Genomic DNA, 24,609 nt, shown 5'->3' with positions numbered 1-24,609 from the left:
GCGTGGCGCGCACGACCTGAAGAGTGCGTGTGCTTGCACGCTTCTCCTTCCTACTCACTACACAGTCCCCTATGCAATACGGAGCGCAACAGCGCGCAGCACGGCCAAGTCCGAATCTACCTTGCTGGGCACAGACGCGGTAAATAGCAGCGCATTGCGGTCGCCGTTCAAAAACACCGGGATCGGTATCCCAGCCTGCGCCTCCTGCTTCCACAGCAGTGTACTCTGTACCACACTGCTCGCCTCTCCCTCATTAAGCACAACCTCCTGCGCTGCGACCTGCGCGCCGTCCAGAAACATCTCGCCGACGACAAACGCGCCTGGCCCACGGACATGCTGGTCCAGTGCAAGGTGCAGGCAGAGCTGCTCGAGACTCGCATCCAGCGCCGCTGCAGCAGCCTGCCGCGTCGCAGTGAGAAACGCGGTGGGAAAAAAGAGGCGCCCAAGGACCGCGCCGTGCGCCGGCGCAGCGATGGCCTGTGCATAGCGCGCACAGAAATCCGCGATCCACGCGTCGAGATGCATGGTACGTGGGACTGCATACTGCACCCATGCATCCGGCAGTGTTCCATGTACGAGATGCTCCATGAGCGCGCGTGCTGCATTTGTGCGCACGTCGCACTGCACCACTTGGCCCAATGCTTCGCGGACCTGCGCGAGGAGCGCAGCTGCAAACGCTCTTTCGCGCGCCCAAAACGAGGCAAGTTGATCGGGCGTATGCGCGAGGGCGTCGGGCGGCAGCTGCGCCAAGTACGTCTCGGCGCGCGCCACCGCATGGCGCGACGCCAACGCAGCGTGCGATGCCTGGACGCGCGTGCCAGCATGCTCGAGGGTGTGCAACTTATGCAGCGCGCCCGTACTTCGTTCCACCGCCACGCGGCGCTCCGCATGCGGCGCGAGAAACAGCCACGCACAGGGCTGCGGCTCGGGCAGCGTGCGCGCCCATGCGCAAAACTGCGCGAGTCGGGTGCCCTGTGGCGGGCAGAGGCCCGGCGCAAGTGTGTAGCTCGGCTCAAAGGCTGCAGGCACAAAGAGACGGTCCACGAGGGCATCGAGCATGGCGCGGTCGGTCGGCTCGTCGAGTTTCGCTCCGTACACGGACTCTTTGAGCATGGTGCGAATCGCATCGAAAGGCAGATCGTGCGGCGCAACATGCGCCTTGCCTTGCGCCGCCGCATCCGTCCACGTATCCACCACATCCAGCGCTGCACTAAAGTCCACGCCGAAAAACTCGTAGCGCCGCGAAAAGCCCAGCGGGACGTAGCGCAGGCGCTCGAGCAAAATGGCGTGCAGGAGCGCTGCAAGGAAATAGAGCCGCGCTTTTTCTTGCGGGCCCGTCACAAGCCGTGCTTCGAGGGGGCGCAGGTTGGCTAGGAGCGCTGCTTTGAGGCCCGCGGGCGCTTCGTACATCAGCACGCGCGACTCGCGCAGAAACGCAGCCGGAAGCGCGGGCGAAAGCTCGCAGGTAACACACACTCGCGTGGACGCAGCAGGGTGCAGTGCGGCTAGCCGCGGGGCGAGCTGGGCGAGCCATGCAGGGGCAAGGTGCGCATTCGCAAGCAGCACCCATCCGCCCGTCCGTGCAGCGTCGCTGAGCGCACGTTCTGCCTCGCCGATGCTTTCTTTTGCGCCGAGCGCGACGTGCACGAGCGGTATGTGCTGCTGCGACGCAACTTGGTCCAGCTGGTAGCTTGGATCTTCTCCGGGCGCACTGCACATGGCCAGCGGTGTGCGCGACGAGATCTCAGCGAGGATTGTTTGGAGGGACGGCGCGCCTTCTTCCAGCACATCGGCGCCAAGGATGGCCTGCAGGACGCGCGCAATGGCAAAATACGCACGCTCGGGGCATACGAGCCGCACGGTGATGGCACGGCGCAAGAGCTGCGCAAGTAGCTCCTCCTCCTCCTCCTCGAGCGGCGCTTTTTCCGCTTCTGGTGTGTCGTGTTTCCCAAACGTTTCGTACACCGACGGCCGCTGCGCGCGGTCCAACGCGATGCGGCGCACAAGCGGCGCATCCGGCATGGTATGCGGCGCGAGCAGCGCGGCAAGCGCTACATCCATCCCACACTGGACCTGTGCAAGGCGCGCGGCGTACACGAAATGATCCGCGTGCAAGAGACTCGGCGCTGCGCGGCGAAAGGCAGTGAGCAGCAAGGCGCGGTGCAGGAAAGCGAGGCGGTTCGGGCATGTCGCTTCGCTGCGCAGAACAGTGTCCAATAGGTCAAAGAAAAAAGTTAGGTCAAACTGGTAGTACGGCGCAAGGACGTGCAGACGTACTAGGATAAAGTAGACCGCACTGGCAGTTTCGGCCAAAGGCTCGTACGCCCCGATAGCCGCGTTTACATCTTCCGCTGCCGTCTCTGTCTGCGCTGCACGCACTGCAATGTCGTCTGCCTCGGCTTTGAGCGTCTCGAGGGTGGTGACAATCGCGTCGTTCTCAAGCAGGTTGCCTTGCGTGTTGAGCGCGGTGAGCAGGTCCTGCTCCAGGTGCTGCAAGCGCCGCTGAAACTCGCCCTGCGCACGGACGAGATCGAGGCGCCGTGCTTCAACCTCGGGGGCCTCTGCAAGGAGAATGCGGTGCAGCGCCTCGGCCTGCAAGCTCTTTTGTGTGATGGTAAAATTCACCACTTGGACGGCACTAAAGACGTGCGGCAAAAGGGCTGCGTTCGCGTCGCGCGTCGCGAGCAGGAGCCGGAAGCGCGGCGCGCAGTCCACGTCTTGGGAGCCGACGCGAACGAGCACGCGGCCTCCGGTGCGCCGCCGCTCATTCCGCAGCACGGGGAGCAGGATAGGGTCAAAGTGCTCGGCATTCTCGATCAAGAGACTCGTCCCGAAGCGGAGTGCACTTTCGAGCGCCTTGACAAACCCCCCGTCGAGAAAACTCGTGCACGCAAGCTGGTCGGCGCTGCGCTGCCGCAGAAATTCGCTCGTGCGCCCTGTGGGGTCCACAATCAAGGGGTGGCGCGCGCAGTGCTCCATAATCGCCGCATTTTCCGTCGCAAGCGCGTCGGTGGGAAGCCCTTGCGCGTGCCATTGCGCCTGTGTATCTGCAGAAGCGAGCATGTCCACCACCGACAAATTCGCGCGGTGGGGAATGGCGGCAGCGTCCATGTGCGCGTTCCAATCCGCCCACAGCTGCTCGCGCGAGGCCTGGTCGAAGAACCCGCTGAAGGCGACGACGGCGGCGCAGAGCAGTGCATCGCCTGGCAGCGTGCGTACTTGCGCGTCAAAAGCGCTGCGCCCATGCTCCCAGCGCGCTTTTTCCGCACCGAGCCCAGCAAGAAGGTGCACGCTGCGTTCGACATGCCGTGATACACGCTCAAGCTCGGTCGTGAGTGTTTGCGTCTCGCTGATCAGCGCAGCGTACTCGCGCTTGTACGCGCAAATACTCGACTCCAGCGCGGTGACCTCTTCTGCAGCGCCCTGCGCCTGGGCCTTGGTATCTAGTGCGTGCGATTCCAGCGCAGCGACTTCGGCGCGCAGCGGCGCAACGCGGTCGAGGATATCGGCAAAATGGACCTGCGCCATGACCCAGCGGGCCAGCGGGCCGCACGCTTTGCTCGCATGCTGCATCGTCTCGTAGTTGTACTCGGCACGGCTCAGGTACGCGCGCTCGAGTCGGTCGCGCGTCGCACGCGGCACAGCCGTCTTGGTATCAAGGTGCACGACGTGGTGGATAAAATCGTCGCGCCGCACAATCGCCTGGACGCTCTTCCAGCCGTCGATTTCGTGGCCGAGGAGGATGCATACAGACTCGAGCGCACTCTTCACACTAGCGGGCGGATTCGCCATCGAGCGCACCTCGGCGAGATGCTGCTTGGTAATGTTGCCGACGGCGACTTGGGCGTCCAGCACCGCAGGCTCGGCCTCGGCAAGCTGGGTGAGCACCGAATCGCGCCGCGCCGCCGCTGCATTCTCCTGCTCTTTGAGCGAGGACTGCAGCTGCAGCGACGCTTCGCGTTTCGTCTCTGCCGCTTGCTGGTCGTGCACCATGCGCTGGAGCCGGTCGTTGGCGTCCGCATTTGTCTGCTCCAGCCGCGTGCGCTTCGTCGCGAGCGTCGCTTGCAGCTCCTCGACCTGCTCGACGGTCGCTCGCAGCTTGTCCAGCCCCACAAGCCTGAACCGCTGCTGCTCTTCGAGCTGGTCACGCAGCGTGCCAAGTATCGTACGGAAACTATGCAGGAGCGCAAGAAGGTGTTGTGGGGAGCGGTAGAAGCAACGGCCGTCCCATTCGCCGACACGCGCGCCGAGCTCCGCAACGGAAAAGTGCATCCACACAATGGTATCAACGATGCTATCATAGTACTCCGCTAGGTCAAGGGACGAGGTCAGCTCGCACGCAACAGTGCGGCATGCCGCCGCCGACCAGTCCCCAGCGGCGTCCATGAGGGTGGAGGCAGGCGCGGCCATGCAGGTCGTTTGTGCCACGTGGCGCTACGAGATGGTATGGAAGGGCGCTGGCACGAGGGGGTATGTGTGCGTTATGCGTGGGGCAGGTATCCAAGTTTCAGGCGCTCCTCAAGCCGCCGCACCTCTTCGAGACTCGTGCTGCGTTCGATTGCGTCGGCAATCGACGCGCGCTCTTCGGCTGTGAGCAAGCGTCCCGGCGCGGCGCTCGGTGCTTTGCTGGGATGCGGCGCGCTGGATGTTCCGGACATGTGCACAGCAAGCTCGGTGGGCCGGCCGTCGGGCGTTTCAAACAAGGTGCGCGCGTATGCGCGCTCTTTTTCCGAGACGCGCTGGTAGTCGAGTACACGCACGCTGGGGATGCGCCATAGGACAAACTCGCGGTAGTGTTTTTCACGTGCGATGGGATTGCCGAGCAAGGATAGGTACTCGAGGCGCCGCATTTTTCGCAGCGGCACCACCTGGCGAAACTCGTGCACCGCATTGTTCGACAGCACCAGCGAGCGCAAGTTCGGCAGCTGCTGGTACAAGCGCGGGTCGATGCGCGACACTAGATTGTTGGCGAGCAGCAGAGCACCCAAGCGCGACAGGCGCGGAAAATTGCCGAGGAACTTGATCTCGTTATCGGTCAAGTCCAAGCAGTCGTTCTGATCGCGCGTCGCACCGAGATTCTCGATCACGGCAATCTTGAGCCCGCGCAAATCCAGCTCGCGCTCTTTGAGCGGGTTTAGCGCCGAGTCCAGCTCGCCTAGCAGCTCCGCACTCAGCTTCATCGACGTGCGCGCAGAGCCGCCGCGCGCAAAGGCACGTGGGATCACGTGATCTTGCGTAGACTCTGCGTGCGCACGGCAGTGTCTCCTGTTTGCGACGATGGCGGCACCGGCTGCGATTCCACGCAGGAAGCTTACGAGCTATGTGGGTTTTGGCAATTTGCCTAACCAGGTTCATCGTGCATCTGTACGCAAAGGATTCAACTTTACTGCGATGGTCGTCGGCGAGACGGGCCTCGGGAAGTCGACGTTGATCAACACGCTCTTCAATACGAACCTCGTCCCGGGCGGTGAAGAGCGGCTTGCGGGCCGTGAGGGTGCACAGACCGTGGGTATCGACACGATCAGTGCCGACATTGAAGAGAACGAGGTGCGTCTGCGCCTCAATATCATCGACACGCCCGGCTTTGGCGACTTTGTGAACAACGACAGCGCATGGGAGCCCATCCTGCAGACCATCGACGCGCGCTTCGACCAGTACCTGGACCAGGAGAACAGGCTGAACAGATCCAAGATCGTGGACAACCGTGTGCATGCGCTGCTCTACTTTATCCAGCCGACGGGCCATGCGTTGCGCGCGATTGACCTCGAGTTCCTTTCGCGCCTGTGCAACCGCGTGAACATCATCCCGGTGATTGCCAAGGCTGATACGGTCGATCCTGACGAGATGCAGCAGGTCAAGCAGCGGATACTGCGCGACCTCGAGTTCCACAACATCAAGACCGTCCAGCTCCCCATCGACATGGACGACGACGAGGAAGGCATTGCCGAGACGGAGGAGATCCAGAGCAAGATTCCGTTCGCGATTGTCGGATCGAACGATATGGTGCGCGCCAGCGACGGCCGCGTCGTGCGTGGCCGTGCGTACCCATGGGGCACAATCGAGGTGGACAATGAGCTGCAGAGTGACTTTGTCAAGCTGCGCCAGATGCTGATCCGCACAAACATGGAGGATCTGCGCGAGCTTACGGACCAACTCTATGAGGACTACCGCGCACAGAAACTGCTTTCCCTCGGCATCACCCAGGACGACACCGTGTTCCAGGGCATGAACCCCGGCGCAAAGCAGGCCGAGGCACGTGCTTTGCACGAGGCCAAGCTTGCCAAGATGGAGTCGGAGATGAAGGCTGTCTTCCAGCGCAAGGTCTCGGAGAAAGAGTCCAAGCTGAAGCAGAGCGAGGAGGAGCTGTACACACGGCACCGCGAAATGCGCAACGCACTCGACCAGCAGCGTGCAGAGCTCGAAGACAGGAAGCGGCGGATCCAGAACAGCCTCCGCTAGTGTCGCATTATGTGCATGCGCGCATATACACACCAACGCGTCGCACAACAAGCGCCGCCTCGCCCCCGCCCCCGCCCCGCCCCTGCCGCGGATTTGTAGTGCTTCGTCCCATAGCGGCCCATCGGCCGAACTCCACCTCCACGCCGTTGGCCAACACGTCCTTTTGCGCGCAGGGATTGCAATGGATGTGGGCAGGTTCGAGACCTACCTGCGTGATCTGGTGCCTGTCGTGCTCGGCACGGACACCGCCCATGCGCCATTGCGGCTGGTCTGCGATGCCGGCACAGCACACACCTTTGCCAGTGATCCACAGTCGCCGGTCCTATTTGTAGACCAGCGCGCGGACGCGCTGCACTATACCCTCGCATTGCGCCCGTCCTACCTGCCCGATTGCGTCTCGTGCATGGCGCTTCTCAAGCGCGATGCAGTGCTGGACATGGCCGCGCCCCTTGCGCCGCAGCTGCGCGTCGTGACACTGGACGCCGAGCCTGGCGGAGCCGGCGCCGGCGCCGGCGCCTCGCTCGAGAAACCCTACGAGACGCTGCAAACGGTGGTGCGCAGTGTGATCACGCCCTGGTTTGACGCGTACGCCGCGCGTGACGATACGGATACCAACCGCGCCAAGACCGACGAGATCCCCATGGTGAAGCGCAAGTTCGCCGAGCTTGCACTGAGTCTGCGGCACCTGCAAGAGAGCGTAGAAATTCCCCATGTTGTGCTCACAACGCACCCCGCGGTGCGCGCCGCGGTGGAAGCGCACGGTGCAAGTGTCGGTGTGGATGCACTGGACGCCGCGTTGCTCCACGACGACCAGTTTGTCAATGCGCTGCACTCGGAGATGAACGGATGGGTGCGTGCGGTGCAAAAGGTCACCAAGCTCGAGCGCAGTGTAGAGAGCGGGAGTGCGATGCAAGAGATCAACTTTTGGAACGCGATGGAGCACGCGCTGAAAGACGTGGAGCAGCAGCTGCACACGCCTGCAATCCTGCTCACCCTCGAGATTCTCACCCACGCCAAGCGCTTCCACGCCACCGTCTCTTTCCACGCCGACACGGGCATCCAAGACAGCCTGGAAAAGGTGCATGGGTACAACGTGCTCATGAAAGACCTTCCGCTCGGCGAGCTCCTCGCTGCATCGACGCTCGCATCCGTGCGCACGGCCGTGCGCGCCCTCTTTTCCATCCTCACCAAGAAACTCCGCGCGAGCAGCTACCCGGTCGCGCGCGCGCTCGCGTTTGTCGAGGCGATCGGCCGCGACTTTTGCGATGCACAGCACCGCGTGCTTGGCGCACAGGCCGTCATGCAGCTCGACTACCCCGCATTCTCCGCCGCCGTCCAGGAAACCATCCACGTGCAGGGCGAATGGGAGGAAGGTGTGAAGGAATTTGTATACGTCGCGCGCGAGCTCACGCGCAAGCGCGCGGAAAAGTTTTTCCCGATCAAGATCGTCGGCGCACACGCGGCGCTGCGCACGCGGCTCGAGTACCTCGCGCGGTTCCGCGTCGCGCACGAAGAGCTTGTCGACATGGCCGATGTCGGAAGGACGTGGGCGAACGACGCGCCCGACGCGTCTCTCCTCGCCGAAATCCACGCGGCGTACGACGCACTCCGCGCCGTCGACCTGCTCGACACGTCGGAGAAAGGCACCGCGGCGCTCGCGCACGCCGAGGCGCGGTACAATGCACAGATCGCGCATGTGGAAAACCAGCTGATCGAGAAGCTGCAAGGGCTGCTCGACCATGCGCAGTCTGCGCGTGAGCGACTCCGGATCCTTGCACAGTTCAACAAGCTGTTTGTGCGCCCCAAGGTGCGCGCGGCAGTGCAAGAGTACCAGCAGGTCCTGCTGCAGAGCGTGCAGTCCGACATTGACGCCCTCCACGCCAAGTTTTCTGCTGGGTTCCGCGACTCGGCGGCGCACGTCGCCGGCAAGCTGCGCGGCCAGCCCGAGATTGTGGGCGCGATGGTGTGGGCGAGCGAGATGGAGCGCCAGCTGCAAGGGTACCTGAAACGCGTAGAAGATGTGCTCGGCCACGGCTGGGAGCACTACACCGACGGCCAGCGCATCCATGCCGAGAGCGCGGCATTCGCGGCGAAACTCGATACCCGGCCGCTGCTCAGTGCATGGTCCCAAGACGCGGCGCGGCGCGTGACGCAAGTGCAAGGCCCTCTGCTGCGCGTCGTGGAAGAGCGCAAGAGCGGCCGTTTGCGCCTCGTTGCGAACTACGACGCGCAGGCGTTTGCGTTTGCGGACGAGGCGCACGCACTGACCATGCTTGGCATGCAGATTCCCCAGGCGCTCAGCAGCGCCGCGCTCGATGCGCGGCGCATCCATCCGTTTGCGCTTGCCGTGGTGAATGCGCTGCGCACGCTCGACAAGGTGCACGAGCAGCTCGCTGCGATGCCGGCCGCCGGGCCTTTGCTCGCGCACAACCTGCACGCGATACACAGCCTGCTTGCACAGGCGTCGCAAGCGCGCTGGGAGCGGTTCTTGGACAGCTACAGCAGTGTATACACGAGCGCAAGCGCCGACGCGCTCCGCGAAAACGCACAGGTGGTGCTCGTAGAAACGCTCGCTGGAAACGTCGTCCAGCTCGAGGAGCGTGTGCAGAAGCTCGCGGCGGTCCAAGACGAAATGGACGGGGTCTTGCGCACGCTGCGCACATGCGCCTACCAACGCGCAGCCTTTCGCGCGTGCGTAGACGCGCTGCAGCGTGCGATGGACGCGCTGAGCCTCGCAGGCTACGCCAACGTCGCGCGCTTTGTCGAGCACGTCGAAGAAAAGCGCGTCGCCGTTTTGCTCGACCGACTCCACGCGGAGCTCGACCAGGTGGCGCAGACCTTTGCGCCGCGCCACCACACCGCCACGCCCGTCGTGCTTGCTGTGCGCCTCCACGGCGCCGCGCTCCAGCTCGAGCCGCGGCTGGAGGCGGCGCGCAGCGTGTGGATCGCACAGCTCGCCGCCGTCCTCGACACGGTCCTCGCGCTGCCGCGTCTCACCACGCAGCACGCGCTCGCGCTGGGGCAGGACAGCGGCCCCGCGTGCCGCTTGCTTGCGCGCGTCGATCCAGGCCGCCTCGAGACGCCGCTCGCGCGCCTGGAATCGGTGCTTGCACACGCCTCGCGCTATGCCGCTGCCTGGCTCGAGCTGCAGTTCCTCTGGGACGTGGAGCCCGACGCGCTGGCAGCGCAGCTTGGCGCCGATCTCGCCGCGTGGCACGCCATTGCGCGCCGCCTCGGCCATGCGCGCGCTACGCTCGAGGCGCATCGTGTGCGCCGTGTGTTTGGCGGGATCGTGTGCATCGACGGCGAGGCCATCCAGCGCCGCGTCGCGTTGAAGCTCGATGCGTTCCAGCGCGCATTCCTGCAGCGCTACGCAGCGGCGCTCGCAGCGGCCGCGGACGCGTGCACCGCGGCGGTGCGCGAACAGCGGCGCGCGCTTGAGCCGCTGCGCGTGCACAGCGCCTCGATCGACGACGTGGTCGCGCTTGTGGCGCTTGTGCAGCAGCTGCAGGCCTCGAGAGAGCGCTGGCACGACACCCTTGCGCAGTACGCGGCCGGCGAAGCGGTGCTGGTGCAGCAGCGCGTGCCCCTGCTGCAGTGGACGTTTGCCGAGCAGGTGCACGGCGAACTGAGCGCCCTGGAGCAGCTCCTCGACCAGAAGCGCGCGGCGATGGACGCGGCCCACGCCGCGATCCACGCGCGGATCGCCGCGGAAGACGCGGCGCTCGCGCAGAAGCGCGCCGAGTTCCTCGGCGCATGGGACGCGCAAAAGCCCGTCCAGGGCGCGCTGCTCGTGCACGATGCGCAGCACACGCTCGCATCGTTTGCCGCGAAGCTCGCTCTGCTGCAAGCGCAGCACGAGCAGCTCGCCGCGGCGCAGGCCGCCTTCCTTGTGCCGGCGGCCGACGCGCGCGCGCTTGCGCGCGCGCGCGAAGAGCTCGACGACCTGCAGTCGGTCTGGGGCGCGCTCGCGGGCGTGTGGAGCGCCTTGGACGAGACACGCGCGAGGCCGTGGGCCGCTGTGCATGTGCGCCAGGTGCGCCAGGAGCTCGACGCGCAGGTGCGCGCGATGCGTGCGATGCCGAGCAGGCTGCGCCAGTACGCGGCGTATGAGCACCTGCACGAGCGCCTCGCGTTCCTGCTGAAGCACACGGCGGTGCTCGCCGAGCTGCGCTCCGACGCGTTCAACGAGCGGCACTGGCGCGCGCTGTTCCAGCGCGTGGGCCGGCGCTACCTCGCCTCCTCGCACACGCTCGGCGCGGTCTGGGACCTCGACTGGGCGACGAACATGTCGGCGGTGCGCACGCAGCTGGCCGAGGCGCAAGGGGAGTATGCGCTGCAGGTGTACCTGGAGCAAGTGCGCGATGCATGGACGGGCTACGCGCTGGAGCTCGTCAACTACAGGAACGAGTGCATGCTCGTGCGTGGCTTTGATGCGCTGTTCCAGCTCGCCACGGAGCACGCCAGCGCGCTGCGTGCCATGGGCGCGAGCGAGCACTACCGCGTGTTTGAAGAAGAGGCGCGCGCGTGGGAAGCCAAGCTTGCGCGCGTCCAGACGGTGTTTGACTACTGGGAGCGTGTGCAGCGCGCGTGGGTGTACCTGCACGGCCTCTTTTCGAGCACGGCAGAGACGCGGCACATGTTGCCGAAAGAGGCGAGCCGCTTCCAGAGCATCAGCACCGAGTTTCTTGCGATTCTGCGGCGCGCGCAGAAAGCGCCGCTGGTGCTCGAGGTGGTGCAGCAGCCGGGGCTCGAGCACACGTTGCGCCGCCTCGCAGAGCTCCTGCACCGGATCCAGAAAGCGCTGGGCGAGTACCTCGAGCGCGAGCGTGCGCGCTTCGCGCGCTTCTACTTTGTCGGCGACGAGGACCTGCTCGAGATCCTCGGCAGCCAGCGCGACCGTGCGCGCGCCGCGACGCACTTTCCCAAAATGTTTCCCGGGCTCCACGCCCTCACCATCGCCCACGACGACACGATTGTGGGCGTGGCGAACCGCGCGGGCGAGCACCTCGCCATCGATCCCGTCGCGTGCGGCGAGCGCCCGGTGCACGAGTGGCTTGCAGCGCTCGAGCACAGCGTGCAGCGCGCTTTGCTCGCCGCGGTGCGCCACGCCGTCGAGGCGCTCGACACGACGCGTGCGTGGCTCGTGGCGTACCCCGCGCAAGTCGCCGTGCTCGCGGCGCAGATTGTGTTTGTGCGCGACGTGGAGCGCGGCCTCGCGCACGGATCGCTGGACGACGCGCAGCAGCGCACGACACGCCTCGCCGCATGGCTCACGACGCACATCACCACGGCGGATGGCGTGGAGCGCCGCGCATGCGAGCAACTCCTCACCTTTCTGGCGCACGCCGCGGAGCTGCTTGCGGCGCTCGCGCAGGCGCCGCTCGCGCCCGGCATCTTTCCGTGGCTCTTGCACCTGCGGCACTACCTCGACGCCGACGGCGTGCATGTCTGCATGGCGCACACGCGCTTTGCGTACGGCTTCGAGTTCCTCGACGCCGCCGAGCGCCTTGTACACACACCGCTCACCACCACCTGCTATGCGAGCATGACGCAAGCGCTGCACGCGCGCCTCGGCGGCGCGCCGTTTGGCCCTGCCGGCACGGGCAAGACGGAGACGATCAAGGCGCTCGGCGCGGAGATGGGGCGCTTTGTCCTGGTGTTCAACTGCGACAGCCAGTTTGACGTGCACGCCATGGGGCGCATCCTCGCGGGCGTGTGCCGTGTCGGGGCGTGGGGCTGCTTTGACGAGTTTAACCGTTTGGAAGAGCGCGTCCTCTCCAGCGTCTCGCAGCAGATGTACGCGATCCAGCGCGCGCTCGTGGAAAACAAGCCCGCGGAGCTCGGCGTGCGGGTGGATGTGCACGCGTGTACTGGGGTGTTTGTGACGATGAATCCCCGCTACGCGGGCCGCTCGCACCTGCCCGACAACCTCAAGGCGCTCTTCCGCAGCGTCGCCATGGCGCACCCGGACAAGCGCCGCATCGTCCACGTCCTGCTGCTCGTGCACGGCTTCCAGGGCGCGGCGCAGTGGGCGTCCAAGATGGTGCTCCTCTTCCAGCTCTTGGACGAGCAGCTGCACCGCGCACAGCACTACGACTTTGGCCTCCGCGCGCTCAAGGCAGTCCTGCGCAGCGCCGCGCGCGTGCGCACGCGCGGCGCCGACGAGCAGCGCGTGCTCGTGCAGAGCGTGCTGGAGACGGTAGCGCCGAAACTCGACGCGGACGACGTCCCGCTGCTGTCCCGCCTGGTCGAGGAGGTGTTTCCGGGGGTGCGCTACACGCCGAGCGCGCTCGACGCGCTCTCCGCTGCGATCGATGCGCGCTGTGCCGCGCACCATTTGCACGCCGCGCCGTGGAAGGCCAAGCTGCTGCAGCTGTACCACATCCAGCACATTGCGCACGGCATCATCCTTGTGGGCGCTGCCGGCACGGGCAAGACCGCTGCGTGGCGCACGCTCCTCGCGGCCATGGAGCACGTCGACGGGGTGAGCAGCGTCGCACACGTCATCGCGCCCAAGGTGCTCAGCAACGAGGCGCTCTACGGCACGCTCGACCCCACCACGCGCGAATGGACCGACGGGCTCTTCACCGCGCTCCTGCGCCGCATCTTGGAGAATGTGCGCCGCGAGCGCGAGCAGCGCCACTGGATCGTGTTTGATGGGGACATCGACCCCGACTGGGTCGAGAACCTCAACAGCGTCCTGGACGAAAACAAGATGCTCACGCTGCCCACCGGCGAGCGCCTCGTGCTTCCGCCGAATGTGCGCCTGGTGTTTGAGGTGGACAGTGTCGCGCATGCCACACGCGCGACCATTACGCGCTGCGGCATGGTCGCGTTTGGCGCCGAGCTTGTCCCGCGTAGCGCACGGCTCGCGCATGCCGCCGCGACGCTGCGCGCAGCGACGCTCGGCGCCCCCGACGAGCTGCCTTCGGTGCACGCAGCAGACGACCGTGCGATCCTCGCAGGGATCGCCGCGCGCGTCGAGCAGGACTGTGCGCACGGCGGCCTCGTCGACTGGGCGCTCAGCTTTGCGCACACGCTTCCGCACACCATGGCGTTCGACGAGGCGCGCGCGATTGCAGCCTTCTTTTCCTTGCTGCGGCGCGCCGCGCGCCTTGTGCTTGCGTACAACGCGGCCCATCCCGACTTTTGCATGCGCGACGAGCACGTCGCACACTATGCCTCGCGCGCCATGCTCGTCGCGCTGGCGTGGGCGTGTGTCGGAGACGCGCCGCACGTGGTGCGCGACGCATTCAGCGACGCGGTGCGTGCGCGCGTCACTGCTGCGCTCCCGGCGGGCCAGCTGCTCGACTACCACGTCGTCGCCTCGCGCGACGCGCCGTTCGAGCCGTGGGCGGCGCACGTTGCGCCTGTGGAGCTCGATCCCAGCGCACTCGTCGCTGCGGAAGTTGTGATTCCCACGCTGGATACCGTGCGTTTGGAGGAGCTTGTCTATGCCTATCTCTTGGACCACCGCCCCGTCATGCTCTGTGGCCCGCCGGGCAGCGGAAAGACGATGGTGCTCTACGCGACACTGCGCCGCCTCGCGGATGTGATGATCGCGAGCGTGAACCTGAGCAGCCAGACGACGCCCGCCGCGCTGCTCGCGCTGCTCGAGGAGCACTTGGCGTACCAAGAAACGCCCCACGGCACGCAGCTCGCCCCGAGCCAGCCCGGGCGCTGGCTCGTGGTGTTCTGCGACGAGATCAATTTGCCCGCCCCCGACGCCTACGGCACGCAGTGCCCCATCCACTTTCTCCGCCAGCTCGTCGAGCAGCGTGGATTTTGGCGCGCGCGCCAGTGGATCGCGCTCGAGCGCGTGCAGTTTGTCGGCGCGTGCAATCCGCCAACGGATCCGGGGCGCTGGCCGCTCACGCACCGCTTTCTGCGCCATGCGCCGGTCGTGATGGTCGACTATCCTGCGCCTGTATCGCTGCACCAGATATACCACACCTTCACACGCGCCTTGCTGCGCGCCACGCCCAACCTCGCGGGGTACGCCGAGCCACTTTCCCACGCCATGGTGCGCTTCTTTCTCGCGTCCCAGAAGCAGTTTACCCCCGCGACACAAGCGCACTACGTCTACTCCCCGCGCGAGCTCACGCGCTGGATCCGGGGCATGTACAAGGCGCTCGGGGACATGCAGCTCGCCGCGCTCCCCGACCTGGTGCGCATCTGGGCGTTCGAGGGGCTGCGCCTCTTCCAGGACCGCCTCGTGTCCGACCTAGACAAAGCCTGGACGGACGAGATGCTCGATACGGTCGCGCACGACGCATTTCCCGCCCTCGACATGCACCACACGCTCGCGCGCCCCATCCTCTACGCAGACTGGCTCACGCGCACGTACAGCAGCGTCGATCGCGCACCGCTGCGCGACTATGCCAAGGCACGCCTGCACGCGTACTCGGAAGAAGAGATGCACGCGGATCTTGTGCTCCACGACAAGGTGCTCGACCTTGCGCTCTGCTGCGACCGTGTTTTGCAGCAAGCTGCGGGCCACTTGCTCCTGATCGGCGTCGCGGGCTCGGGAAAAACGACCGTGGCGCGCTTCTGTGCATGGCTGCGTGGCCTTGCGCTGTACAGCATGCCGAGCGCGCGTGGGTTCCGCGACGCGGACTTTGACGAGCATCTCCGCGCACTGTTGCGCCGCGTCGGGATTTATGGCGAGCAGGTGTGCTGGACGATGGACGAGGCGCACGTCGCGCACCCAGCGCGCCTCGAAAAACTCAACACCTTGCTCGCCAATGCCGAGGTCGCGGGGCTGTTTGAGGGCGACGAGCACGCTGCGCTCTTGACGGCGTTGCGCGACGCATCGCAGCGCGAAGGGGTCGTCGTCGCCACCGACGACGAGCTGCTCGCGTTTTTCCGCGCGCAGATCCGCGCGAATTTGCACATTGTGCTCACCATGACGCCGCCCCAGGGCGGGATCGGCAGCAAGGCCGCAGCGTCCCCGGCACTGTTCAATCGTTGTACATTGGTCTATTGTTGGTAGCTATAGCGGCGCGGCAAGCTCTTGTAAAATCTGTGCGTTGCAGTTCACGGGGCCCATCACAAACGCGCCGTGGTGCAGCCCGGGCGTGTAGTGCAGCACTTGCTTCATGCCGTTGCGCACGAGGAAATCGCGGAGGAGGGGGGCATCGACGACCGTGTCGCTGCCGGCAAGGTAGATGCGCACGCGCTGCGGATCCGTGCGGTGTGGGATCTCGTCGAGGAGGAGGACGTTGGCGGACCAGTCAAAGTTGCGCATGAGCACATTGGCCGTGCCAACTTCGCGCGCGACAAAGTAGCGCAGCGAGTACTCTACAAAGGACGCGGGCTTCTTGTACAAGAAACGGTAGCACAAATGGGGCGCCCAGAGCTGGAAGCACACGGGGTCGACAAACGTGGAGCGCTTCAGCAGCGTGGGGTAGCGCTTGAGGAGCCACGCATGCAGAATGGTGCCCATCGAGTGCGAAAGGACTGTGACGCCGCACTTTTGGAAGCCATAGCGCTCAAACATGCCGAGCACCAGCGAGGCACACTCGTCTGCGTTCCACGGCTCCAAAAAACGCGCAGAGAAAATGTCAGCAGAGGTCCACGGCTGCAGGGGAATCAGCACGGGGCGCGCGGGAATCTCGTGGCGCGCGTCAAACATGGCGCGCACCAGGAAAAAGTACTCCGCAATCCCGATGCCGAGGCCGTGCAGAAAGACGAGGGGGAGGGGCGCCGCGCCGCTGGCCGCGTCCTGGACGCGCCACCCGGGGGGGATGTAGATCAGATAGTCAACAGAGCCGATCGTGTGCCGCTCCAGACCGTAGCGCCACGCCCAGGCAGCGTACGCGTACATGTTCAGTGCTTTGAAGGTGGCGTACAAGGCAAGGGGTCGCATGTTCACCTCCACGGGGTCGAGCGTGAGGAGCATGATCCGCTTGAGCCGCAGCTCGGCAGGCGTGAGGTTGACGTCGTCGGGGAAGCGTTCCAGACCACTGCGTGCAGAAAATAGCGCGACTGCGTCCTCGATAAACTCGAGCTGGTGCTGGCGGTGCTGGTCGGTGGGCGCCGTCTCGACCTCGGCTTTGAGCTCGGCGTAGTGCTTGCCAAAGAGCGACCAGGAAAACCACGCGCGCAGATCGTTCGAGGTGATCTGGTGGTCGTCGATGCCTATAAACCAGCCGTTCATCTCTTTGCGGAAACGCACCGCCCTTGGATCGTCGTAGTCGAGACGCTTGCTGATGCGCGGAAGGTGCGCTGGCGACTTGACGTCCAGGACTACGTCAGAAACTGGGTCACACTTGCCGTCGTCAGTGGCCAGGCCGTCGCGCACGGCAGACGTGATGGCTTTCACCACATATTCACGCGATGCGGTGTGCGAGAACTTGGGTTTCTGCACCTTTTTGATGAGGCGCGCGTAGTACAGAGAAAAGAAGGCCTCGAGCACCGAGTAGAAAAAGAGGATCCGGAGCGAAAAACACTGGGAAAGACGCGCATGTTTTTGCGCGCCAACGGGAAGCGTGCCTTGCAGGATATGGCGCACGAGTGTGGGGAGATTCTGTGTATAGCACGCACGCAGGGCTATATAAAAGATCGCATATGCCCATGCGAGCGGTGTCGATGTCCATGTAAGATACACGAGCGCTTTTGCAAGCGCCATAGGCGGCTCTCGCACATACATTCTAGTATGGATCCGCGCAACGTGCCCGGCGCTGTGCAGCAGTGGACTTTGCAGCAATCCACACGGCGTGCGAATTGCAAGGGCGCGCTTGCACTTGATTATGTCAGCGTGCACGTGCGCTACTACGCTAGGCTACCGACGCCGGACCAGCTACAGTGCGTGTAGGTTGCGCGGGCGCGCTGCCTTCCAGGGACGCGGCGGCTAGCTCCAGATCCGCAGCGGCAAACTCGAGCTGCGCTGCATCCTTCGCCAGTGGCGGGAGACGCTTCTTCTCGAAACTCTTCATGCCCGTAAGCCCCCAGCGCCCAAGCATCGCCTTGTCCTGGTCCCAGGAGCTGGTCGGCGTAGTAAGCATGCGCTCGCCAGTAAATATGGCGTTGGCGCCGGCGAGGAAAGCCATCGCCTGCTCAGACTCTGTGAAAAGCTGACGCCCGGCAGCGATGCGTACGATCGTCGTGGGCAGCACAATCCGCGCAGTCGCAATGGTGCGTAGCAGCTCCTGGAACGACACTGGCTCCTGCCCTTCCATGGGAGTGCCTTTGATCGCCACAAGCGCATTCACAGGGAAACTCTCCGGCGCAGTGGGCAGGCGGTTCATTTCCCAAATCAGGCCCACGCGGTCTTTTTCATCCTCACCCAGCCCAAGAATACCGCCGGAGCAGACGTGGATGCCAGCGTCACGCACATTGGCAATGGTTTGGAGCCGGTCGTCGTAGGTACGCGATGTAATCACTTTTCCGTAGTACTCGCGACTTGTGTCCAGATTGTGGTTGTACGCAGAGAGGCCCGCCTCTTTGAGCAACTGTGCCTGCTCAGGAGTCAGCATCCCGAGCGTCGTGCACACTTCCATTCCCATGCCGCGAATCTCGCGCACCATCTCGAGGATTCGGTTAAACCCACGCTTCCGGCCGCCAATCTCGCGCCATGCAGCGCCCATGCAGAAACGTGTGCTGCCGTTCTCCTTCGCTCGGCGCGCCTCCGTAAGTACCGAGTCGACCTGCTCCAACGGCGACGCTTTCGAGTGCGTCGAATAGCGACTGCTTTGCGAGCAATAGGAACAGTTTTCCGAGCAGCCACCCTCCTTGATATTCATCAGCGTGCAAAGCTGCACGCGCTGTGGATCGTGGTTCTCGCGGTGCACGGTACCTGCCTTGAACACGAGCTCCAAGAGCGGCATGTCAAACAGCGCCTGCACTTCCCCGCGACTCCAAACACGCCTTGCAGCCGTCGGCTCCCACGAGCGCTCCTCAGCGATCGGGCGGGAACCATACTCGCTCGAAGGAACTGCACGCATCACCGCCGCTGTGCTTTTCATGCGGTAGAACACGGGCCGCAGGGCACGCGCACTCGTCGGTATGCGGCTCCCCATGGTAGTCACAGCGAAGTGGTAGCCCACTGCCGGACCACGTGACATTGTGCTCGCGCGCGCCGGCCGCCTTGTCACGGCCCACGATGGGAAAAGTCACGGCAGAGGAGCTGCTGTGCACGCCAAAAACGACTACGGTCAAAAACGAGCTCGAGGATCTAAGCTGCCGATTTATAGTGAACTTGCCTGCAAATGAGCTCGCAAGTATTGAGCGGATCGTATTTCAGGTCGAGCAGGCGCACTGGTTCTACCTCGATTTTGTGTGTGCCGCGCACTCGGACCTTCCGAAGATGAACCTGCGTCGGTTTGCGCAGGAGCTGCTGCAGGTCTCGTCACTCGCTGTGCCGCTCATTGGCTTGTACCTGGCGCAGGGGCCGAAAAGCTTTGAAAAGGTCTACTCGCAGTTCTTGCAGTACAAGACACGCGTGCCCGTATGCGGCGCGATTCTCCTCAACGAGACGTGGGACAAATGCATCCTGGTCAAAGGATGGAGCGGGAAAGGCTCCTGGACATTCCCGAAAGGCAAGATCAACCAGGACGAGTCGGAACGCGATTGTGCAGTGCGTGAAGTGTGGGAAGAAACGGGCTTCGATGCCGGCGCGTTGCTCCCTGCGGATAGCAATGACTACTTGGAGCGCACGATGCACGAGCAGAAAATTCGTGTGTTTATCGTGCCGGGCGTAAAGGAAGATACCAAGCTGGAGACGCTGACAAGGTTCGAAATTTCCCAGATTGCATGGTTCCGCATTGCGGACTTGCCCACACTGAAGAGCCCGAAAAAGCCCAACGCCGAGCTAGGGGGAAAGTTTTACCATGTCACCCCGTTCGTCAGCCGATTGCGACAGTGGATCAGTGCAAACAAGCGCACGCATCCAAACAGGCCGTCTACGCCGGCTCCAAAGAATGCTGGCGGGGCCAGCGTCAGTCTGGACGCCTTGTTTGGCAGTGCGCAGCCCCAGGCTGCGGCACGTTTGTCTGCGCCGAGCACCGTCCCTGGCATTATCGACCTGCCGCCCGCCACGGCGCAGCAAATGACCAAGGATCGGGGTATGCACACCGCGGCACAGCAAGTGCCAGCGCCCACGCCACAACACGCTCAGAAGCCAGAGCCAGAGCCAAACTCGGCCAAGCTTTTGCTCCATCTCTTGCACGGATCCAAGCCCGTTCCTGCGCCTGCGCCTGAGCAGAAAGAGCATCGTGTGGATGGGACCGCGGCGCTGCGAAACTTGCTTGGCCTTGCGCCATCGCAGCAGCCACAGAATGCACAAAGTGAGCAAAAAGATGAGCAGCGCAAGCGGATGCTGTCGATCTTGGGCATCGGCGCACCGCCGCAGCCTGCACCGCGCGATATGCTGTTGGCTACACTTACCGGAGCACATCACCCACAGCTGGTGCCGAGCTTGCAGCCAGCCAGTGCGGCTTCCAGGTCTCTTGATGTACACGAGTCGCTTGCAGCGCAGCATCAAATGCACCCTTTGTACCAACAAGGGCCGCCGCCCCATGCAGGCCAACAATCCATGCCCCAGACGCTTTTTCCAGCGCAACCACAAAACATGCCGCAAGCCCCGCCAGCGAGCCACCAACAAAACCTCTTGTCGACATTGCTGGGCCCGGCACAAACCTCCTCGAAAATACCTACGCCTACACATGCTTTGAGTCCTGCAAAGAATACATCGCGTTCAATCACACCGTTTCGTCTCGGCGCGATAGGAACGCCTCCATCGCAAAGCCAATGCGTTACGCCTTCAGACGGTACGCCGCAGCAGCTCTCTCCGCAGCACAGTGGTGTCCAGCCAGCAAGCCTTTTGTCTATTCTGAATGCACCGCAACCCGCGAGCGAACCCCGTGCTCCTCAAACTACGCATTCGAATACGCTGCTCAATACATTGATGGGGAAGTGATGCAGACGATACCCATAGCATGGCATATGTAGCCTATCGCTCATTATAACAGCTTAAACTGACGCGTAAGTCGATCTATTTGTGAGACCGGTGCGGGGCCCAGCCCAATCACAGTTTTGCTTCCGGGCTTTACTTGTGTGCGGCCGCTGGGATAAGTATAGGCTGGTAACGTACGCATCCTGGATTACACTCGCAGGAATACCAAGCTCCTTTGCAGACTTGCACAGCGCTAAAAGGTGCCCTTCGTCAGGGACCTTAATTGCAATTTTCGTCTGCCTAGCGTGTCAGCGTCGTATGCAATACGTACCCAAAAGACCGCCAGGTGCGCACGTACTGTGGTAAGTGCGGTGTTGAGTACGCACCTCGGGGCGTGTCCGCTTCGCAGCTATGTAGGCTGCTAATGTCGCATGTCTCAAGTCAAAACAAAGGGAATACATACCCACACTGAGCCGCGATTTTTCCCTTATCCATTTTGAGGTCCATACGCACGCCGAGAACCTTGGTGTCAATGTAGCACAACTGCACGTACCATTTTGCACTCTTCTTGTTCTGCACCCGTATCATCTAGCCCTTCATCCTCGGAATCTGATGCTTCATAATCTCTCCAACGAGGTGTGCGGTTGTTGCTTACAAGGTACCCCACAAGCGCTCCCACTAGAAAAATACCAATAGCCACACTTTGCGCCATGACACGTGCAGAAAAGATTTGAGGTCCGTGCGCTCATCGTCAACGTTATGGGCCTTGTAGGTACCCCAAAGTTGCGAAGTCTTCCTATCTTTTCCTCGGCCGAATGTTTTGTTGTGCGCCACCGGGGAAGGCTATAAATTGCCACAGTATCGCTGCACTACGTACAACTCTTCACGTCACCATCATGCAGGTCTTTGTGAAAACACTTACGGGAAAGACCATCACCCTTGAAGTGGAATCTTCGGATACCATTGAAAACGTCAAGGCCAAGATCCAAGACAAGGAGGGTATTCCCCCGGACCAACAGCGCTTGATTTTTGCTGGTAAACAGCTTGAGGATGGCCGTACGTTGAGCGATTACAACATCCAGAAAGAGTCTACGCTCCATCTTGTGCTGCGTCTTCGCGGCGGTATGCAAGTCTTTGTCAAGACCCTTACGGGAAAGACCATCACCCTTGAAGTGGAATCTTCGGATACCATTGAAAACGTCAAGGCCAAGATCCAAGACAAGGAGGGTATTCCCCCGGACCAACAGCGCTTGATTTTTGCTGGTAAACAGCTTGAGGATGGCCGTACGTTGAGCGATTACAACATCCAGAAAGAGTCTACGCTCCATCTTGTGCTGCGTCTTCGCGGCGGTATGCAAGTCTTTGTCAAGACCCTTACGGGAAAGACCATCACCCTTGAAGTGGAATCTTCGGATACCATTGAAAACGTCAAGGCCAAGATCCAAGACAAGGAGGGTATTCCCCCGGACCAACAGCGCTTGATTTTTGCTGGTAAACAGCTTGAGGATGGCCGTACGTTGAGCGATTACAACATCCAGAAAGAGTCTACGCTCCATCTTGTGCTGCGTCTTCGCGGCGGTATGCAAGTCTTTGTCAAGACCCTTACGGGAAAGACCATCACCCTTGAAGTGGAATCTTCGGATACCATTGAAAACGTCAAGGCCAAGATCCAAGACAAGGAGGGTATTCCCCCGGACCAACAGCGCTTGATTTTTGCTGGTAAACAGCTTGAGGATGGCCGTACGTTGAGCGATTACAACATCCAGAAAGAGTCTACGCTCCATCTCGTGCTGCGTCTTCGCGGCGGTGCGCCTGCATCTTTTCTTCACGTCTAACGACTTGTATAGCACTACAATAGTCGTTACTCCATTTCATTTACTATGTTACCAAACTATGCACGCAGGAGCTGTACGGCATAAAAATACTTATTCGCCGAAAAGCTGGGGTCAGCCATGCAATAAAACGGACCTTTTGGACGCGCTTCAAAATAGCATCCTTAGCCGGATCTGTTGTCAGCGCTTCTAAGGAGCACCTACCGTAAGGGTGGTCTTTGCTGGGGATCTCGAGCACCGCTGGGAACGCTTGCGTATACTTTTCCATCAGCGGCCGGATTTTATCGGCAATGTGCTGGTTGATAAGCACAATGGCAATGTCTTCCCGCTCCGTAGTATATGCGACAAACGCCTCTTCAATAGCCGCGACAGGCACCTTGTTGTCGACCACGAAAAAGTTTTTGTTTCCCTTCTTGTCGACGTCGCCAATGCCCGCGAGAATAAACCCCGTAGTCGAGTCCTGATAGGTAAGCATTCATTCCCACGTACTTCGTCGGCAATCAGGGCGATCAAGGAGCGCCCTGCCGCCTGCTGTGTAGCCGATTTCGACATGGTCGCTACCGAGCCAGGTCGAGTGCCGGCGGCGCGGGCCTGAATGTCACGTGGCATTGCGTCGAAGGCGACGCTGCATCTGCTCGTTCGCGGAGAGCGTAGCAAGGATGGAGTCGACGTACCTGCCATCGAATGCGGACGGCGGCTCATCCGGGTTGGTAATGCACAACCCTGGTAGTACGCCACTCATGCGCCCAATTTCCAAATCCAGCAACCCTTCGCGGGTATGCTACTTTTTTGATTCGGACATCGGCAACTACCATTACGGGCCTGGTCATCCGATGAAGCCCACTAGGATCCGTATGTGCCATTCGCTCGTGATGAACTATGGCCTGTACAAAAAGATGGAGATCTTTGTACGTGACAGGCATCACTGACAACAGCGTGCAAAGCCTGCCACCAAGCGTGAAATGTCGCAATTCCACACGGACGAGTATGTCGACTTTTTGCATCGCGTTACGCCGGATAATGTAGACGCATATGTGCGCGAGCAAGCAAAATGTGTGTACAGTGCATGTGCTAATTGCAGACAATGTCGGCGACGATTGTCCCGTGTTTGATGGACTGTTCGAGTACTGCTCCATCTCGGCAGGCGGCTCGATGGGTGTGTATTGTAGCACAGTACTGACCCACAGAGGGCGCTGCGCGTCTCTCGCGCGACAAGTGCGACATCGCCGTGAACTGGGCTGGCGGCCTGCATCATGCGAAAAAAGGCGAAGCGAGCGGGTTTTGCTATATCAACGATATCGTGCTTGGCATCCTGGAACTGTTGCGCTATCACCCGCGTGTCTTGTACATTGACATCGATGTACACCATGGCGACGGTGTCGAAGAAGCTTTCTATACCACTGACCGCGTCATGACGTGCTCCTTCCACAAGTACGGCGAGTTTTTCCCGGGTACGGGCGAGTTGCGCGATACTGGATTTGGCAAAGGAAAAAACTACGCGGTCAATGTGCCGCTCAGGGACGGGATCACCGACGCGACGTACCACAGCGTCTTTCAGCCAGTGATGCAGCGGATTATGGAGCAGTACCAGCCGAGCGCTGTAGTACTGCAATGCGGCTCCGACTCGCTTGCCGGTGACCGACTTGGCTGCTTCAATCTGTCGATGCATGGGCATGCAAAGTGTGTCGAATTTGTCAAGAGCTTTGGGCTTCCGTTGCTACTGCTCGGTGGCGGAGGCTACACGATGCGCAATGTGAGCCGCGCTTGGGCCTACGAAACGGGCCTTGCCGCTGGCCATGAACTGAACTCGATTCTGCCGGTGAATGAATACTACGAGTACTTTGGGCCAGACTACCGACTCGATGTTGTGCCGAGCAACATGGAGAATCTAAACACGCCCGAGTACCTCGACAAAGTCAAAGAAAAGGTCTTTGAAACACTCCGACACGTAGCGCCTGTGCCGTCTGTGCAAGGCCATGTCGAGCCACGCCTTGCGCATGATCTAGCAATGGAGGAGGAGGACGATGATAAGGACGACCCAGATGTGCGCGGTAGCAAGATCCAGCGCCTGCGCGATAAGCGTGTCCAGCGAGATGGTGATTTGGAGGACTCGGAGGACGAAGGCGAGGATGGCAAGCGCGATTACCAGACGTCGGAACCACAAGCAATGGAGATGGATCCGCCGGCAAAGCCAGCCACAGAAACGCAGCCCAAAGAGGCACAGTCTGTAGGTGCGCAGCTCACAGAACTGCAGCGCACGGTAGAATGAGCGTACGCATTTTTGTAGATCGATACATACCAAGCTTTCTAGTCGAGCAAACAGAACCACAACGCAGCCTTTCCATGCCCCAGTAAAACGCCGAACGAAGCACGCATACATTATCTCAACAGCGCGCCGTTGGCAAACGCTTTCTACACTCT

The 24,609-nt window shown here is 62.2% G+C and overlaps 9 protein-coding genes across 9 annotated transcripts; 4 read left to right on the top strand and 5 right to left on the bottom strand.

Moving 5' to 3' along the window:
* Positions 1–69: 69 nt before the first annotated feature.
* MVES1_003145 (uncharacterized protein) lies at positions 70–4,386 on the bottom strand (the record flags this gene model as incomplete). The annotated part of the gene is made up of 1 exon (XM_056207960.1): positions 70–4,386. One exon carries the CDS (start codon positions 4,384–4,386, stop codon positions 70–72), a length of 4,317 nt encoding a protein of 1,438 aa, XP_056063935.1.
* A 95-nt stretch (positions 4,387–4,481) lies between these two features.
* LEA1 (U2 snRNP complex subunit) lies at positions 4,482–5,180 on the bottom strand (the record flags this gene model as incomplete). The annotated part of the gene is made up of 1 exon (XM_056207959.1): positions 4,482–5,180. One exon carries the CDS (start codon positions 5,178–5,180, stop codon positions 4,482–4,484), a length of 699 nt encoding a protein of 232 aa, XP_056063934.1.
* A 97-nt stretch (positions 5,181–5,277) lies between these two features.
* On the top strand, positions 5,278–6,459 carry CDC3 (Cell division control protein 3; the record flags this gene model as incomplete). Its single annotated transcript, XM_056207958.1, has 1 exon — positions 5,278–6,459. The coding sequence occupies one exon, from the start codon at positions 5,278–5,280 to the stop codon at positions 6,457–6,459; it is 1,182 nt and encodes a 393-aa protein (XP_056063933.1).
* A 181-nt stretch (positions 6,460–6,640) lies between these two features.
* Positions 6,641–15,454, top strand: MVES1_003142 (uncharacterized protein; the record flags this gene model as incomplete). The annotated part of the gene is made up of 1 exon (XM_056207957.1): positions 6,641–15,454. The coding sequence occupies one exon, from the start codon at positions 6,641–6,643 to the stop codon at positions 15,452–15,454; it is 8,814 nt and encodes a 2,937-aa protein (XP_056063932.1).
* On the bottom strand, positions 15,455–17,092 carry MVES1_003141 (uncharacterized protein; the record flags this gene model as incomplete). The annotated part of the gene is made up of 1 exon (XM_056207956.1): positions 15,455–17,092. One exon carries the CDS (start codon positions 17,090–17,092, stop codon positions 15,455–15,457), a length of 1,638 nt encoding a protein of 545 aa, XP_056063931.1.
* Positions 17,093–17,240: 148 nt separating this feature from the next.
* Positions 17,241–18,482, bottom strand: BIO2 (biotin synthase; the record flags this gene model as incomplete). The annotated part of the gene is made up of 1 exon (XM_056207955.1): positions 17,241–18,482. The coding sequence occupies one exon, from the start codon at positions 18,480–18,482 to the stop codon at positions 17,241–17,243; it is 1,242 nt and encodes a 413-aa protein (XP_056063930.1).
* An 83-nt stretch (positions 18,483–18,565) lies between these two features.
* DCP2 (5'-(N(7)-methylguanosine 5'-triphospho)-[mRNA] hydrolase) lies at positions 18,566–20,380 on the top strand (the record flags this gene model as incomplete). The annotated part of the gene is made up of 1 exon (XM_056207954.1): positions 18,566–20,380. The coding sequence occupies one exon, from the start codon at positions 18,566–18,568 to the stop codon at positions 20,378–20,380; it is 1,815 nt and encodes a 604-aa protein (XP_056063929.1).
* Positions 20,381–22,247: 1,867 nt separating this feature from the next.
* VMA7 (H(+)-transporting V1 sector ATPase subunit F) lies at positions 22,248–22,740 on the bottom strand (the record flags this gene model as incomplete). Its single annotated transcript, XM_056207953.1, has 4 exons — positions 22,248–22,262; positions 22,325–22,362; positions 22,393–22,648; positions 22,678–22,740. 4 exons carry the CDS (start codon positions 22,738–22,740, stop codon positions 22,248–22,250), a joined length of 372 nt encoding a protein of 123 aa, XP_056063928.1.
* A 281-nt stretch (positions 22,741–23,021) lies between these two features.
* RPD3 (histone deacetylase) lies at positions 23,022–24,457 on the top strand (the record flags this gene model as incomplete). Its single annotated transcript, XM_056207952.1, has 4 exons — positions 23,022–23,096; positions 23,124–23,241; positions 23,270–23,344; positions 23,376–24,457. The coding sequence occupies 4 exons, from the start codon at positions 23,022–23,024 to the stop codon at positions 24,455–24,457; spliced, it is 1,350 nt and encodes a 449-aa protein (XP_056063927.1).
* Positions 24,458–24,609: the final 152 nt, after the last annotated feature.

The sequence above is a fragment of the Malassezia vespertilionis genome, chromosome 6, assembly GCF_029542925.1.
Source record: "Malassezia vespertilionis chromosome 6, complete sequence".
Classification (NCBI taxonomy): domain Eukaryota; kingdom Fungi; phylum Basidiomycota; class Malasseziomycetes; order Malasseziales; family Malasseziaceae; genus Malassezia; species Malassezia vespertilionis.
The sequence above is the reverse complement of the archived record's forward strand: the minus strand, read 5'-3'. Positions and strand labels throughout refer to the sequence as shown.